Here is an 18,366-nt window from a genome sequence, read left to right on the forward strand (position 1 = left end):
CTGTCTTAGTCTTTTCTCTGGCTGTTATAACTGTGTGTTTCTAAAACACATTTGTTGTAACTCAAAAGCCCAGAAGAAAAGCCATCAGGTGTTAACCTGTACCTAGGTGTAGGTTGTTATACTTCATATAGGTGATGATAATTATTCATTATTGTTCACAAATATTGATCTGTACAGAGTCTAATCTCTGAGGAAACAAATGTGTAATTAGTAGAAGTGAATCTAATACAAGTGACCCTAAGAGTCTGTGATAATCAGTTAATATAAAAATGGCTTCATAAACATTTTGTACACATACATTTGTACTCCATCCCAGTAGTTGGTCAGACACAGACATCAATAATCAGAATATGAACCTCAACAATGGTGACAAAAAAACATGCTGCAGTGCATGCTGGGTACTATTGTAGTACAAAACTCATCCATGGCTCCCAGCATGCTCTGCAGCTTTTTTTTTTTATGGTCACCATTGTTGAGATTCATATTCTGATTATTGATGTCTGTGTGTGACTGTTTGACACCGTAGAAGACCACACTGTTTGGAAAGTCTTTGTATTAACTGATTATTACAGAACCACTGGCTCTTAGAATCACTTTCACTATAACCAATCAAATTACACAACACCTATTTCATCAGAGATTAGACTCCTAGCAGTTCAATAATTGATGATTATCATCACCGATATAAAGTATAACAACCTACATCTAGGTACAGGTTAACACCTGATGGCATTTCTTCTGGGCTTTTGAGTTACAACAAATGTGTTTTAGAAACACATGGTTATAACAGCCAGAGAAAAGACTAAGACAGAAATCAAGGGTCAAGAGCCCAACTAAAGCAAACACTGATCTCTAACATGGTTACTTCAAATGAAACAATAAATCAACATCTAAATCTTAGTTCATTCTCAATAAGATCTTCTGTAGACGTCTGACAGAAATAAAGTCAGTCTGGTTATTAATAAGTGGAGCTGGTGATGCTGTTTGTGGGGTTGTTTTATCAGATCTTGAGAGATTTCATGTATTTTATTTCAGTTGATTTCATCTAAATCTGTGTCTGAAGTCAGTTGTAGTAGTTCTTGTGTTTCTCTTTTCTTCAGTGATTCTGTTTGTTAACAGCAGCTGTTCATCACTTATTCTCAATCAGCACTTAGTTAATCACTTAATTACTTGAATGCAAAGTTTTAAAACTTACAGGGTTTAAATCAAGGCAATCTGTTTACTCAAACGGTTTGAGTTAAGTTTACTTGTCGGGTTTTACAGTGCACTTTTGTTTGTTGTGCATCATGTCAGATCCTAACCGGCTCTTGGAGGAGGTCAACAGTCTTGTCAGCCAGGCAGAAGACATGGATGCACTCCAAAGGCTGCATGAGATCGTCAACAATGAACAGGAGGCAGCATCAGCAATCCAGCCATCCACCAGCCATTTGTGAAGTGGATTAAGAGGGATAGCGAAGGGAACATTATTTATGGGGCCCAAGATCCTCCAGAAAACAAGCAGGTCAGACTTTCTTTTCATTCATGTTAATTAAGATCTAGATTTTATCTCTAGATCTATTTTTACCTTTTAGAATGAGATATAAACATGTCACAAGTCATGGGTTTGAATTAGAAAATATATGATTATTATTATTATTATATTACGTACATACTATATATACTTTAAGGAAAAGCAATGCTAAAACTTTACCATTAATGCCTTTTAAACATAATGACAGTGTATGTGTTTGTAATTGTAAATTTACAAGTTTTATTCTACAGCAGGTGTTGGCCACAGACAAACTGGAAAGACTGGTGGTTCCCTTCTCAGGGCTCCGGAAACCAGTGTGGAAATGACCTGTGACTTTTCTCACGTAAACGCTGGTATGTCCTATATTGACTCTGCACTGTGAAACTGCATGTTAAATAATAATATGAATGTAATACACATTCCATATTTTTGTGTAAGTACGATAAGTAACACTGTTATTACACACTTCAGAATGACTGTTGTTCGGTGATATACTTTTTTGTTTAATAACCTGCTGTTTTGGAATACTGTCCATTGTTTAGTCTTTCCTTCAAGAGCTAAGTTGCTCACTGGGTGAAGACTTAGATGACAACGAAACACCACCACAAGCCTCCAGTGATTGGTCATTAAGAAAAAGTCTTGTTTCTGAGTGGTGGGCGAAAGTGAGGCCCCGGTTGGTGGACAACATGGTGGCTAAGCAGCATGTGGCCAGTCCAGTCTGCCAGAAATGTGACTCCAGTCCAGCTATGATTCACTGTTGTGACTGTCGACCACACGCCTTTCTCTGTGCCCGTTGTGACATCAACATCCACAAGGCTCAAGTCTTCCACAACAGGGGACTCAATTAGAGAAGGCTTCTTTCAGCCTTTGCCACCAATATCATGTTTTGTGGAGAAGGTTCTTACCCAGTGTGTTAAGTTGTAGTTTTTGAGTCACTTTTTCTGACTTGTTAATTCCAGTTATCTAAAACTAAATACTAAAACCTAAATCATTTCTGATCAAACGATTAAGCCATAAAGAATATTTGGTCTTAAAAAGCTGACATAGACTGCCCTCCAAAAGTTTGGAAATGCCCTAGAAAAGTGGGGTTTTGGACATTACATTAATGTACTGTATTTGTTACATAAAGTTACATTAATGTACTGTATTTGCACCAAAAACTGCTAAGGATTTATGTTGATATCATCCAAAACCACACTTTGCCAGGGGTGTTTCCAAACTTTTGAAGGGCAGTGTATGTTAGTCTTTATCTTCTATCCTCTAACTATTCTCATGAATGTTTTTTTTTTTTTCAAGTGTGTCTTGTACCCTTGGAGTAGATCGATACCTTCATCCTCATTTTATATGAGGTGAAAATCATAATGATAGTCAGTTGGAGCAAATACTGCACTGTTGTTGGTTGTGCATACCTTACCATACTCACCTACTGTCCTGCTACAGTGCTCAATGCCATTTGCGTGTTGTCCTGTGTCATTGTTCCATGCTACTTCCCCACTGTCCTGTGCCACTAACCGACTAACCCTTTCCTTGGACTGTAATCAAATGGCAAAAGACAGCAGGTTGACACCACGGTACTAGACTAAGTTATTGTTTCTGAAAAGTATTTGGTACCCAACAAGTCTGCACTGTTTTTCTCCTACCTCTACTGTGAAGAAGAGTGAAAAAATACTTTTTGTTCTGTTTGCAGGACGCACAGACATGCTCACAGTCATGGCCATGCGCTGGAATCAGCAAAAGTTTAACAACTTGGCTTCAACACTTGCCTGCCGATATCAAAAGGTAAAGACACCAGTAATCACTTATGCAACATATATAGCAACATGCGTATTGTAAAATATAGTTACATCACACTAAACATTTATATGTAGTGTTTTTTTTTTCTCTCACACACACACATACATCTATATATCTATATGTACACGTCTGTTTGTGTATATATTTATATATATATATATATATATATATATATATATATATGTGTGTGTGTGTGTGTGTGTGTGTATACATATATTTATACAACAGTTCTTTCTGGTTCTGGAATCTGATTGGTTGAGAGCCGTGATATATTCTACTGGTATCACTTCAGGAATGCCCTTTCACATTGTGTATTACTCCGCTTGTTCTAGCCGGGTCTATGTTTTGTTAATGTAGTGTCATGGCAGACACTTAAATCCACTATAATTTTATAAATAATACTGTTTTGTGTCACGGAATGCAGTTTTAAGAGTTTTTTAGGTGAGAATGTGCTTGCTTGGACTTCAAATATGCGGTTTGTTAATAAAGATTGTCTTTCAAAAATTGCTTTGACGTTTTCGGAGAAGGAGATCCATCAGCCCCGTGGCTGTTCAGCTTTCATTACACCCACGAAGAGTGCCTCACAGCGGCCAGATCTTCTGGAATTTACCACTGGCTCTAATGTCTCTATACTCTTTGTCTGTAGTGCTTAAACATGAGTTATATTTCGTGCTTGGTAAATCTAAAGGCCAGTCTTTGGTCTCAATAAACTATTATATGTTCCAGAGCATATAGTTTTAAAGACATTTTATCAGGTTTATTTAAATTCAGTGCTGCATATCTCACTGCCTTTGTACGGTTGACAGAATTGCATAGCAACTTTTATTATGGTTTTTCTTTTTGACAGCACTACTACATGCATACATTCACTCTCTCTCTCTATATATATATGTATATATATGTATAATACATATACATCCATACGTAGACATACACACACACACACATACATCATTGCATACCATATAGGGACAATTTCAGGTTATGGATGTGACAGAACGTGAGCAAGCATAGTATAATTGAAATATTTTGCACAAACCCTAGTGTATTCATTATCATATAGATTCCATAGCGTTTTTATTGTTATATGCTGTACATTCCTTATCAACACAGTTTAAGGCATTACTACTGTCTGTCTCTGCTTCATCATTTGTTATTTCTGTTTGAAGGCCACAATAGCACTGCAAAGACAGTTGCATAACTTGGAGGCCATGAAAACTGAAATGGCAGTTACAGATGATCAACTGGAGGGCTGGATCACTGATGTCAATGAGTGGGCAGAAGGTATAAAATGCAGTTTGGTATACTGCTTAATGCATATAAACACAGTGTCAACTAATTTGTCACCTGATGGGAAGCAAGGATAAAGTTATTTCTGTCTAGTTTTGTGTTGTCATAGACGCATAACTTATTTTAGCATCTTTAAAACTTTAATTTCTTGTCAAGCTTTTAATTGTTTGTTGCAAATGCACATAGCCTTCAACCTGTAGGATACATAGCCTTATCCAGTAGGGTTGCCACTCAGTTACAGAAAAGGTTGTTTGGGCCCACTGGCCAGAAATTATACTATTTCATGGAATTAAGAAGCATTTTTCCTACTTCTATTCTGCTCAGCAACAACATCCCCAAATGATGCTGATGTTGCTGTTGTGGCCAGACGAATTGAGGAGCTGGTCACCAGTATTAAAAGGAGGTCCCAACGTCTTTATAAAGACAATGATGGCTGCAAAGGTCGTGCCCGGATACGCCAAAGGATCAGGGAGGAAAAGAAATGTTTAAATTCTGTGGTGGATCAATATAATACCCTAATGCAGAAAACCTGGACTTGGACACCATTCTTTCAGACGACACCCTTTGGCCATGGCAGCTTCCACATGGTGGTATGTACACAAGTCCATTGACGATGTGAAATACGTCTCAAAGTAGCACAATTTTGTTTTTTAGCAATGTTCAAACAGATAATCACAGAAAACCTTTAAATACTAATCTTAAAATCAACTGATTTATGTATTCCAGACTCTGTAGATCTAAGGACAAAGAGAAAGGCATTTGACACAGTGATGGCAGTAAGGAGACTTGAGGAGGAGAAGAGGATTCTCATTGCTGAGATGAAAAAACACTGGAAATTTCTTTGCACCCGTGCAGACACTCTAAAGGAGATGTCATCCCAGCTTTGCAGTGGGACATCAAGTATGTATTTTAAGTTATACTTGACATGCATTATATTTACCAGTATGTTTCTGAAAGTCTGTAATATTTTTTTTTTTCCCCGTATATAAGGTGAGATGTGGGGCCTGAGTAAAGAGGGAATCCAAGGTCTGCAGAGCTTAGTGATGAAGAGCACACAAGCCATCAACAAAATACTGAAGCACACAAAGAACTGTTATATTCAAGTTCTGACTGGAACAGAAGTGAACTTTGAAAGTGATTCGGATGAATACCATAGTGACTCTGAACTTTCAGAAGATTAAACAGAGGATGTAAGATAACCAGCTTTAAAGTGTCTTGTCAATGGCAAGAAGATCATTGTAGCACCTGGACTCTTTATGTTGAAATGCAATTCACAATTCAGTTTGTCACATACAGAATCAGAGTACGACAAGCTTTAAAATGCTTAGTGCGGTGCTGCGTCATAACAAAAGATTGGAAATAAAAAGAGAAGAAGAGTTCAATGTGCAACATCCAATTTCCGTACATGTGTTTACATCATTGTTTAGATAACATTCTTTTGTTCAGTCCAGTATCAATGATTTCTAGAAAAATACATTTTGACATGAGTTTCTTCATGGTCGAACTCACATGGCCTTTGGCACAGATAAGTCTTCTCAATAAAATTCTTCTAAGCCCAGTATACAGTACCTCTAACCTGCATCTGTGATTGGTATTTCTTGCTGTGTTGATAGATATTTGTTGCCATTGGTCCAGGAGCTGTATAACCACATCATCGAGGTTGGAGGTCTCATAAACCCAGCATTTAAAGAGGATGTGTGTCGCGCAGAAAAAACTAATGACAATTCTGCTATAGCTTGGACTGAAGGTTCCATAACCAATCTGAAAGCTGTGCTAAATTGAACATTTACCCTTATTGTTATAACCATCAATTCAATGATAAAATGATTTAGTTTTTATACTTGACTTATTTTTCTTATTTTCTGTCGCAGATTGTCCTTATTTGTGTTAATTGTAATCTGTTTTTTTTTTCTCTATGTTATGGTGTTATTGTGGTCATTGTTTTCTGATTTTGTCTCATTTCTACATTTTCATTCATTGTTTTATGGAATGATAATAAAACATCTTTGATCCTTAAGTAACCTTTGTAATCTTTCTGTGTTGTCAACACACTAGAGGTCTTTGTTTTATCTACCATGTCAAAATATGTGTCACATGCTGATATTTGTTTATAATAATGACAGTAACTCTACCATGGCCTTTGTGACGTTTAGGCCTACAGTTAACATTATTAGCTTGCATACATCATAAACGGTAAAATTTGGCATGTAAAATCTATGTATCACCCAACATATGTGAGCAAAGTGAAATTACAGCTTATACGTTCACAGACTCTGTAGCATCCTCTGGAAATGACAATGTGCCAGGAATGATCAACGTGGTTTTTGTACTGCATTAAAACCAAGAGCATAAACATTACTGATGTCCAGCACATGAGGAGAAGGATAAGGGGGTGAGGTGGACATTTTTACATTTTACATTTGCTAATTAGATTTATTTTTAATATATTGTGATTCTTAGTACTGCATGAATTTGTATTAGTAATAGTGAAGTCACTGTGTATAAATTGTCCTTGATTAATGCTTACACTGTGGGGAATAGATCATGGCAAGTTGTTGCAGGTTCATCATTATATTGGTGTTTAATTAAAATAAATAAAATAAATATGTTGTTATTATTATTATTATTATTATTATTATTAAAGCATATCTTTCTCATTTTTCCATTTCTCATCAAATGACCTAACAATGTCCTGTCAAAAGCTATAATGAGGCATGACAAAAAAATAGAAAAGGGTGGGCTGTGAAAACTGTCAGATATAAATATGACTCAACACAGTTTGTTGCCCATGATGAAGGGAATACATATATGTAGGTTTTACTGCCCTTTTACCCCCAGGGGCTGAGTAGCACCCCCTGGAAGAGCCAAAAACTGCACATTTGAAATGGCTATAAATCAGAGTCCAACTAACGTATCAAAGAGAAATCGGCAGGATTGCTACTTAAGCTATGTTGATTAAATAATGTTGGGCACAGTTTTCAGAAATATAGGGAAAGGTGGCATAAAGGCATTTTATATATTGCTCACTGTAAAATACCAAATTTCAGCCTGCTTCTCAAACATATCATAGAGTTTTACACAATGAACATATTTAGATATCCAGTTTTCCATTAGAGATATTATTTCTTTCATTTCATTAACACAAAGTTTTAAACTACATTACCCATAAGTCTCTGTCATTCTATCTATAGAACGGGAAAATCTGGCGCTGTTATTTGTAGTTCATTGAAGTTATGCTTAGGGTTAGGATCTCGCTAAAGGAGTGATTTTTCTCAACATAGAAACACTTCATTGTTAACTTAATATATTACTAATGTGATAATATCAGCAAAACATGCTTTTGTAACATGATGCGCTGCTTAATTTGAATTAAAAGGTAGTCCAACCACAGACAGTCCTGCGGGTGACAAGAGAAATTCACAGCCAATAAGATTTCAGCTGAGCAGCGGCGTCACACGTCCTTGTCCAGATGTCTTACCTTTATTCGGCGGAAGAGATAGATTCGGTTAACAACAAATTTAATTTTCTGCCTGTTAAGATTGTGTTTTATTAACGTCTACACCTATCCCTTACAATTATGCAAATACAGTAATAATTGTTGTTCAGTGTGAAAAAAATTGCGCAATATTGATGTTGATTGACAGGCCATGGTCACTTTGATGACATAAATTAAATCATATTAATATAAATTTAATAAATTATCGTAATTCAAAATGGTTCATAAAACATTAACATTTGAATGTGTAGTTCATTATGATTTGATATATATTTCATAATTTTGTAATAGGTTCAAGTTGATGAGGCTATCATAAACATAAATCTGCATACTATATAAAAGGTAAAATGTGGACTTCTTCCTCTTCCTGTCTAGATGGTTAGTCATGTCTCTTTTTTGTGATGCCTGTAGCTCAATCAGATTAAGTTAGGAGTCATATCCTCATTGTGATCGAGGACCAATCAGTGACCAGGCATTGCTCATATTATGAAAACAAAATTTTATTGGTTTAAACAAAACATCATGTGATGTCCATTTCAGTGGATCCATGTTTGAAGGGGTTAAGGAATGTGCATACACAAAATAGTATTTTTCCAAGGATCTCTGCTGCCACACAAGGTCAAATGTGCTAAACTGGACATATTTCAGGACAACACACAATGTATCAAGTAAACTTTTTAAGAAGAGAATAGTAAACTATTAGGAACATTTATGTCATTGCACTTATTTCAGCACAATACACAAATACACATCAATGTATCAAGACACCAGAAAATATGGATGCGTTATTAGTGTTATGAATGTTTTAATCACAGCACACAACAGTCAATATAATTAAAAGATGGGTATGTCATCCTGTGCTAAGCTCAGGAAGGGACCTGGCTGGCCGGCTCCCATGTGTCCTCCCAGGTTTTGCCACTGTAATTAAGTATTGCACATCTCACATTAGATCAGGAGAATAACTGTACACAATGAATACAACATTCACAGCTTATACTGTACATTTTCACTAAGTCTGTGTTTCTAATTTCTTTTAATTGGTAATTCCCTTTGCAATCTCTTAACAGGGACTTCAAATATACAGTCAACATTAAAGTCAGCAGGGAGCGCAAGTTTGAGACTGATTTTACTTCCATATTTTGATGTAGTTCCTAGAGAAACAAAATATTGAATGAGGAAAATACAGGGTGTGGCTTGTTTTTTCTACTTTAAACTGACTGGATGTAGTAAAGTAGGCGTTTCATTCAGAAACGAACACTGACAGTTGGAAGGGAGTGATTACGGATGTCAGGCTCATGCCCAAGCCGTAAAACTGACGTCATCAGAGAGGGCCCGTCTTTTTAGAGGAGAGGAGCGTTCTCAGATTTGGATTCAAGATTACAAAGTCCAACCATTTTTTTTTTTTTTTTTGGAGTGACTTAAGGATGAATTGTTCACAACAAAAATAGCAATATCTGCGAACCAAAATAAATACAGTCAATTTTGATTTCATGCGGAATTTACAAGCCAATTTATAGTCAACGCAAGTATGCCGTGAATGCAAGATCATGCATGCACTTTCAGTGCAGCCTTAACATGCATCGCTTTCATTGACTCCCATGTTATTACATGCATCATTGTGTCATGTCACAACGGACAATGCACATTGCTACCCAAGTACGCATCATGTTGTTGTTACATTGTGTTAGAGTTCAGGGGACAGGCTTTACAAAGGTAGACTTTCAACCAAGACTGTATGTAGCCAGTTTGCAGCCACTGTTTGTGGCCAATGTTTGTACATACTACTCTATCATCCTAAAACAAAAAAAAAACCCAAGGGCTGACAGGAAACATTATAGTCAAGTATGAATGGATCCATACTATATGCCAATACTTACCACTGAGAACAAGGCAACCAGCGCACCTTTACTTCAGCCTTATCCTGCAGAAACACACACACACACACACACACTTAATTATATTTGTGTAGTTACTGTTACCATTTCAAAAAACCATACGGACAGTAATGACATTCATGCTTGGCCATATGCACTGGTCGGTGACGTGAGCTAAACATCTGTAGGTAGGCTATAAATTAATACTGTACAATGAGGAGGGTATCAGAGACATGAATAAGAAATATGGTTCTACATCTCACCTCTGTCATTCTTTTGTCAACAATCATGTCGTATTGCCACACTTTTTGCCTACTGCATTTTCGGCATCCTGAGACGACAAAGGCAAAAAGGTTTTGTTGACAAACAAATGGTAATCAATAAATAGAAGTACTGCATTTGATCTAAGGCCTTGTGTATTTATATGAACCCATAACTTATACTAAGCAGGGTTTCATAGAATATGGAATCAACATTAATCACGGAACTTGTGCTGGGTTAAAACAGGTTACAGTGCCAGCACCATCAATGTGCAGTGTGTCTGGGAACCCAGGTCCAATTCTTATAATGTGTGTGTATGCGTGTTCTTTTTCACAGATATGCGAAAGGCAGATGTGGATCACACTGGCCATTGTAAAATATTTAAACAATATAGCACAAGTAAGAGAGAGGTTGGTTGGATAACCACACAGTTGTGGTACGGCAATAGCAAAGAGGCAAGAGTTTGATAAATCTATCTTCGCACTAATGGAACATTGGTGTAGGTCAATTCAATGCAAAATGCAGAGTGATATATAACACCAGCGCAAAAATCAGTGAGGAAATCCAAAGACATCTTTATTCAAATAGCATGACTGAACATTTCTCGACCAATCAGAATATAACAGATAATTTGACTTGACCTAACTGTTGTATCAAAATTATCTAAATCAAACAGAACCAATTCATCTGATGACAACAGTACAACTAATTACAAACATATAAATAAATAAATTATAAATTGGCCAATAAGAAAATTCACTTCACCTTTACAGCATGGCATTGCTTACTGTAATGTCATCAAACACAAATTGCAATTTTCTAGCAGTGCCAATAAAGCTCTGTTCACTAGTATTACATCAGAAAGTACATAGTGTTTATGCAAACCGTAATGAATTCTGCATAAGAGATTGCCTGCAAGAAAGTTTACTTTACCCTTTTTTATTTTTTTGGGGTTTGGCTTGGCAGTCATCAGCTGAATTTGCTGAGGCTGGGGCTGGTCCTGTATCTGGGGCTGATGGTGGACCGGAGACTCTGGGGGTTGGGACTCTGTTGTGGAGGTCCCAAATTAACATTAACCTAACTAAACTTAAATTTAATGAATTCTACATAAATATAGAGAATGGCTGCAAAGAAAATTCACCTTACCTTGTTTTCTTTTGCGGGGCTTTGGTAGGATAGGTTTATGCTGAGGATGAGGCTGGGGTTGAGTATGGACTTCAGCCTTAATCTGGAGCTGCTGAGCTTCAGGGTGAGTCTGGGGATGGGGTGGAGAGGGTAAAAAGTAGAGGTTGAGGATGACACCATCATCAATCTGTTGAGCTTTAGTGTGGATCTGCTGGTCAGGCTGGGTCTCGATCTGCTGGTCAGGCTGGGTCTGGACCTGCTGGTCAGGCTGGGTCTGGATCTGCTGGTCAGGCTGGGTCTCGATCTGCTGGTCAGGCTGGGTCTGGATCTGCTGGTCAGGCTGAGTCTGGACCTGCTGGTCAGGCTGGGTCTGGATCTGCTGGTCAGGCTGGGTCTCGATCTGCTGGTCAGGCTGGGTCTGGATCTGCTGGTCAGGCTGAGTCTGGACCTGCTGGTCAGGCTGGGTCTGGATCTGCTGGTCAGGCTGGGTCTGGATCTGCTGGTCAGGCTGGGTCTGGATCTGCTGGTCAGGCTGGGTCTCGATCTGCTGGTCGGGCTGAGTCTGGACCTGCTGGTCGGGCTGGGTCTCGATCTGCTGGTCAGGATGGGTTTGGGTTTGGATCTGATGGTCAGACTGGGTCTGTGGCTGAGACATCTGCGGTCCTGTTAAGGAGGTAACAAGTTGACATTCATTTTAATCTGTATACAGATTTTAAAATATAATAAAAATAGTAATGAGTTCTGCATAACCCTAACCTTGCTTTATAAGTAAATACTCATAAGCCTTCTTCATGGCATCAACAAAAGGTCGTGTGCCCTCAGTTAGTGGCATTCCAGCACATATATCCACGATCAACAAATTGTATAAATTAAATGGGTATATAGCCCAAAGCAGCAAGTTTCTGCACCTGAAATGAACAAAAGTACTTAGAAAATTCACATTGCATTAATATCAAAACACAATTCACAATACACAATTCACATCAACATCACTTTTTGTTGAGGTGACATCACATTTGTATAAAATTATTATTCACAAAGTGTCACTCAATGACTGGTAACTGGTAATTAGGGACCCGAGTTTCTAAATACTTAGAGGAGCAGTTTGCAAGTGTTAATGTGATCTGATGACATTCATAAGCGGACTCACTTCCCTGTCATAGAAAAAAAAAAGTGTAGATTAAAGAGTGAAACAAAATGGTTGTGCTGGCAATGAGCTCTGACGTGACTGTTAAAATAAAAGTTGCATTGCAAAAAAAACAGAGCAATATCTGATTTAGAACAAGATTTGGATGTGGCCCTAATCAGAATTGACAATCAAATGCTCTTGTTGTGCAAGGATCATAGTTGCTAAAGGGGCTTTTCTCTATTGTTGCAGTTTGGCAACCGAAGGGTTGCAGGTTCGAGTCCAGCTCCGCCTGCCTCCATCGAAGTGTAACCCAAAAAACTGAACCCCAAACTGCTCCCAGTGTGCAGGTTGGCGGTGTATTAGTGTGTGGGTGATGCTCGGAGGAATGGAAAAAACGCTAGAAAAATGCAGTCCATTTAACATTTTACCAGGTTGTGAGTGGGAACAGAAATTTAATCAGAAACTGGCTAAGATTTTGTCAACATTGATGCCAATGTCTTTCTCTTTTCGAATGCTCTGTTAAGTGGAAAGTGGAAAGTAACCCGCGACCTTTGGGTTACGAGTCCGACTCTCTAACCATTAGGCCACGACTTAAAAAAGGTAGTCCTAGGCCCTGGCCATCATACAACTGGCTGGAGTACCATCAACCGTACCGTGGTGACCTGAGTTCAAGTCCTGACCAGTGGTCATTTCCAGATCGCACCCCAATTCTCTCTCCCACTCACTTCCTGTCACTCTCAACTATCCTATCTGATTAAAGACAAAAAAGGCAGAAAAAATTTGAAAAAAAAAAGAAGATATTTCTACACAGCCTCTCAGTGTCAAGACAGAGGTATTATCTCTAATTTTGGATGTTCCTTAATAGAGTTATAAATGGTCCTTAGCAGTGCAATTTTACTAGAAATTAAATCGTTGAAGTAAAAACAAAAAATAAGTAGGCTGACATTGGAGCAAACCATTTATTTACAAGAAAACTTTTGGTCACCACTATCAGAAAGCTCACCAGCTGCATAGGATAGACAGTGAGTGCATTTACATGGACCCTCTTAATGCGAATATAGTGAGATTTTGACAATATTGCGATTAAGCTTTATCTCATGTAAATGCAATACTTCGATCTAAATAATGTGAGTAAGCTCATAATCACAGCAAGAATAATTGCATTAACATAGGTGGCGTATGCCGATTTTATTCACAATATACAGGCATGTAAACACCTTAATCACAGTATTGCCGCTTTGACCAAAGTGCGCATGCGTGCGTGATGTACATGAATGACGCGACTCGCACCTGTTAATTATACGCATATCAGAAACAATGGCGGGGAAGTGTTTTGCATTAGATGTAAAATAAATTAAAACAGTAACGCACCTGCACTCTTGCTGAGTCCTGAATTTATCAAGAATAGTGGGGTATGTGAGTACAGCACTAAAAAATTTATCACAATTCTTAAGTGAATAATAAGAATACGGAAATTGCATGTAAATGGGAGTGAAGTGCTTTGCTCTTGACATGTAAACATCATAATGCGATTAAGTCCTTATTTTGATTATTGGAAATAATCACATTATTTGTGCACATGTAAACGCAGTCTATGATACATGTATTGGTGCGCTGATAAGCAAATTGAGGGAACATGAGTGAGTCTGGACGCAGTTTACATCCATCCAAATGTCATCACGTTAATGGTATGTGTGGCAGCTTTAGATTAAGTCGAGGTCTGTGGGATGCATGCATAAACATGTCAGTGAAAGGAAACTTTTATAAAATTGTATGTTCAGTCACAACATGACAGCATCTTTGACCAACCTTAAAGGAAAACTCCTGTGTAAATCAACCCATATCCCTGTTCCTCGAAATCAGTGAGTGCTGTTATTATAGGTAGAGGAACAAGAAAATTTGATACAACAAAAACCGAATAGCAAAATGGCAGCTAACGCTAAGTAATGAGGCCAAGGAAAGTATCAATTTTTCTATGCTCTTTTCAGTTATAGTCAGCTGCCACTTCTCAAGTTCGGTCAATGTCAATTTTCTTCATTCCTATTCTTCGACAGCACTCAAGAAACAGAAATATGGGTTGATTTACACTGGATTGTTCAGAAGTAAGAAACGATAATGTTGATAGCTGACAGTAGGATAGTATTGATGTTAATGTGCTTTGAGATTCATATTGACAACTATCCAATACATGAAGCATAAGTATTTTAACTTACTGCAACTTGGGCAGAAGAAACCACTCTTGCTGCATTGCGGTTTTTCCAGACCCCCTGCCCCCACTCATTATCCAGCCTGTCTTTGAGGGCCTCCATCTTATTAAAATTGCTGAGGCTTGCGTAGCAGGCACTGCAGCACTTCCTACTGGCCTGGTTCTTGACATGGCAAGCAGGGCAAGGCCTGAATTTTGGCTTTGTCATTCTGAAATGTACAATACACACACACACACACACACACACACACACACACACACATTATTATGATATTTAAATACATAGCACATTTTTAAGGCACACAGATTGCCATACAAATAAAACCACAACACACATACAGAAATTGCCTAAAGGCACATTCAGTGTCAAAATTAAATTCATTTAGACCATCCCAACTGTGAATGGGCTCTCCATTGCCCTACTATTAGGCTTGGACTGTTCTACAATAAGGTCTTTATTACTGTCAAAAATACACAGGTCTATGTCCAAAGTTTCAGTCATCAAGTATACGTGTGGACAGCTGTCTAACACACAAGCAAAACCATTATTGAATGAAACACTCGATGGCATACTAAAGGCAGTAGGATGGCTTGATAGTCTCAAGTTGTCTACCGGTTATCTAAAAATTGGGTAGGTGATGTCAGTCAGGTAAATTTCACAGTATGAAAAAAAAAATAATTACCAGATTACCAATGATAAACTTCATCAGCAGGTAAGCTATATTTTAGCTGGACTAATTCAATGTCTTGATTGAATACCCTTAAATAGCCACACTCTACAGTGTATTCTACACCATCCTAACAAACACAGTAATTAATCTCCTTGACAAGAGTTATGTTAAATGACACCTATTCAGCTTTTGACTTAAGTATTGAACAGTGTTGTAGTGTTGAACACACTAGCCTAAGAGTTTTACTGCACTTGGTGAAAACACTATAGACTGCAAACTAGAGGCCTTAAAATCCCCACAACCTGTTACAGCCCCATGAATGGAATTACATTGAAAATCAATGTGTTTCCAAAAAAATTCAATACAATGGAAATGCATTTCAGGAACTGTCTTTGACTAAGACTGGAGGAAGGTAACACAGCGTGTCACTGCGTGTTTAACGTTAATCACATATAGACGAGATAAGCTTTCTGAAAATGTATAGTTTAGATGGATTTGAAGTTAGCTTACCCTATTCCCAAGGTGTACCTAGGCTAATCTACTGTCTAGCATACTGCACATTTTATTCATCATGATAACGTTACTTCTCTATCCTTTGTAACTAGAGCAATGCACAAAAAACAGCAGCTACAAATACAACAACAAACTTCTGACATAATTCTATCATTTTTGATAGGTCATAGATGTACATAATTTCAAGTTTGCATACAATACTGTACTTCTTTGCAGCCGATTTGAGAAGCGGGGATGCTTGGGATGCCGAGTTATTCTGCGCATGTGCGGAAAAATCTATAATTTTAAAAATTTAACATGATTACAGTTTAATAAACCCGTTGTACGGTAGGCTTATTAATTGTTATAATTTTTTTCCACTGTTATTCAAACAACAAAAAAAATTATATAGAGAAAGTGATCGGATCGCGTATTACAAATCATTTGATTCAAATCGGGACTTCGAAGCGTGTAATTGCGAATCATTTGATTCAAATCGGGACTTCGAAGCGTGTATTGCGAATCATTTGATTTAGATCGGGACTTTAAAGCAAGTGTTTATCCACCTCGAGATAGAGTTTATGCACCAACATGCAACTTCTAACATTCAAAAATCACACTGCATCACCTACATTTTGGAAAGTCTTTGTAAATCCAATAACGCAATGCGCGGTCCATATACGATGATCACTGAATTACCAGTTTACCCACCTCTTATTTTACCATTAAACACCGGATTATGAGCATGAAAACTTAAACTTTCTAGCATACCATATCTCTCCTTGGTTGACCCTCCACCCGCGTCAGAATCCAAAGATGAGGGATTTATATGGACGTGTATAGGATGGCCCTCTGCGTTGAAAAGCGTTGCAAAACCTTCTGCCTCGGATGTTGACGCCAGGGGGCAATGACCAAGCGTCGATATGTGACGAGGAGGGGGTGAGACTGTGTTGTTACTGACAGCATTAAAACTTCACTAACCTAGTTTCAAAAACTTGTTGTTACTGATGAGACTCCGCCAGAACAGAACAGGACCTTGCCTACAGATTTGGTGATTTCATCTTGGCAGACAGAGGTTTTAATATACAAGAGAGTGTAGGGTTAAAATGTACAAAAGTTGTAACTCCCAGTTATAACAGTTCTTGATTTAACAAAACCCAAAACCAGTAATACATTTTTTTTATATAATAGGAAACCTACTGCAGTAACATAGTCCATTTAACAAAGCGTAAACACATACCAAAAACTTTCGTTGAATGCTAAATCTTATTAGTTTATATTTAGTAGCAAAAACACACATTCAGGCCAATCAATTCAGTTCAACCTTCCATAATAATTATTCACCCCAAACCACAACACCAAACGATGTTTATAAAGTTCAAGGCCAATCAATATCCATGGATAATGCAAGAGAAAAAAGTCTTATCTGAATTCCTCAAAGTCCCATAATGTCCAGTATATCCTCCAGAAAACGATCACATAATTCTTTATTTTTTTAACTATTGGACATTTAGCCATTTTATTTTTAAAACATGTTTTCAAAGTATCCACAGTGTATTTTTTTAATGTATATATGTTTTTTTATTTTTTGTGCCTTGGATGAGGGATCATAAAAGAATTATGAATGGAAGTGGATGTGTATGTTACTTTTGTGTTTTGTCTCAAAATAAAAAAAAAACTCTTACAGTGACCCCATGTAGGCTCTTCTACCTGTTCTTTGCATAGCTGGTAGCCCACGTTGTGATATGTTGTCCCATTTAGAGCACAGGTAATCCGGATTTGGTAATCTTAAAAACTGTGTATCCAGATCAGGGTGATCCAGTCCAATGTTGCTTTGAAGAATGTCCTGAATCCTGAATAGGAAAAATGAGATTTCCAGATCCGGATAATTTTTAACCAAATTAAACTTTTTGAACAATTGGCCCATAAAGATTTTATGTTCTTGATTTTAGGACAAACACAGTGTCTGGAAATGACATTGAAATAACAAGAGTCTAAATTTTATGTTTTGATTTGGTCCAAATATTATGTTTTAAAAAAGTCCTCAGTGGACGTCTTTTCAACGTCTGCAAAGACATAAAAAATGTCCACTGGACATAACCCAGTGGGGAGGGACATCTTCTATCATCGTTGCATTCGCATCTCGCGCAACAGAGCCGCATGTTTAGAAAGCCATGTAAAATTAAGGTGAGTTCAACTTTTTAAAAACATAGCTCGAGACTTTATGTTGGGTTTATCCCCATCCCACTGCATCTCATGTTTAAATGAAAGAAATGTACTCTTTGTGACAGGCTTTCCACCCTTTGTATTAAACTTTGCATGCCTACATGATACTGTTTTGTTTATAGTTCTTTAAGCAACTTAATGTAACGAATGTACACACAAAACGAGAGATCCAGTTGAAGTTTTTAATGGGGAATCCAAAAACCAAATCCAAAACAGGCAAAAAGGTCAATAACAGAAAAACAGTCCAAAACAAGAACCACCAAAAACACTAGGGAACACGAGAAAGCAGGGT

General features: G+C 37.5%; 1 protein-coding gene across 2 annotated transcripts; it reads right to left on the reverse strand.

Moving 5' to 3' along the window:
* Positions 1–8,572: 8,572 nt before the first annotated feature.
* On the reverse strand, positions 8,573–14,888 carry LOC113062767 (mediator of RNA polymerase II transcription subunit 15). 2 transcript variants are annotated; one of them, XM_026232728.1, is made up of 7 exons: positions 14,693–14,888; positions 12,107–12,258; positions 11,372–12,013; positions 11,159–11,272; positions 10,228–10,295; positions 9,968–10,011; positions 8,573–9,008 (listed from the first exon to the last, which is right to left on the reverse strand). In XM_026232728.1, the coding sequence occupies exons 1-7, from the start codon at positions 14,854–14,856 to the stop codon at positions 8,957–8,959; spliced, it is 1,236 nt and encodes a 411-aa protein (XP_026088513.1). In that variant the 5' UTR covers positions 14,857–14,888; the 3' UTR covers positions 8,573–8,956. The 2 variants fall into 2 exon arrangements, with proteins under 2 accessions (XP_026088513.1, XP_026088514.1); XM_026232729.1 differs by lacking the exon at positions 11,159–11,272.
* Between the last annotated feature and the right edge of the window lie 3,478 nt (positions 14,889–18,366).

Source organism: Carassius auratus, chromosome 45 (assembly GCF_003368295.1).
Source record: "Carassius auratus strain Wakin chromosome 45, ASM336829v1, whole genome shotgun sequence".
Taxonomy (NCBI): domain Eukaryota; kingdom Metazoa; phylum Chordata; class Actinopteri; order Cypriniformes; family Cyprinidae; genus Carassius; species Carassius auratus.

Coding starts and splice junctions, on each gene's coding strand:
- LOC113062767 (XM_026232728.1), bottom strand. CDS start 14,856: ATGTCAAGAACCAGGCCAGTAGGAAGTGCTGCAGTGCCTGCTACGCAA. Junction 12,014..12,106: donor GTATTTACTTATAAAGCAAG/GTTAGGGTTATG, acceptor CCTCCTTAACAG/GACCGCAGATGTCTCAGCCA. Junction 11,273..11,371: donor GCCCCGCAAAAGAAAACAAG/GTAAGGTGAATT, acceptor CCTCCACAACAG/AGTCCCAACCCCCAGAGTCT.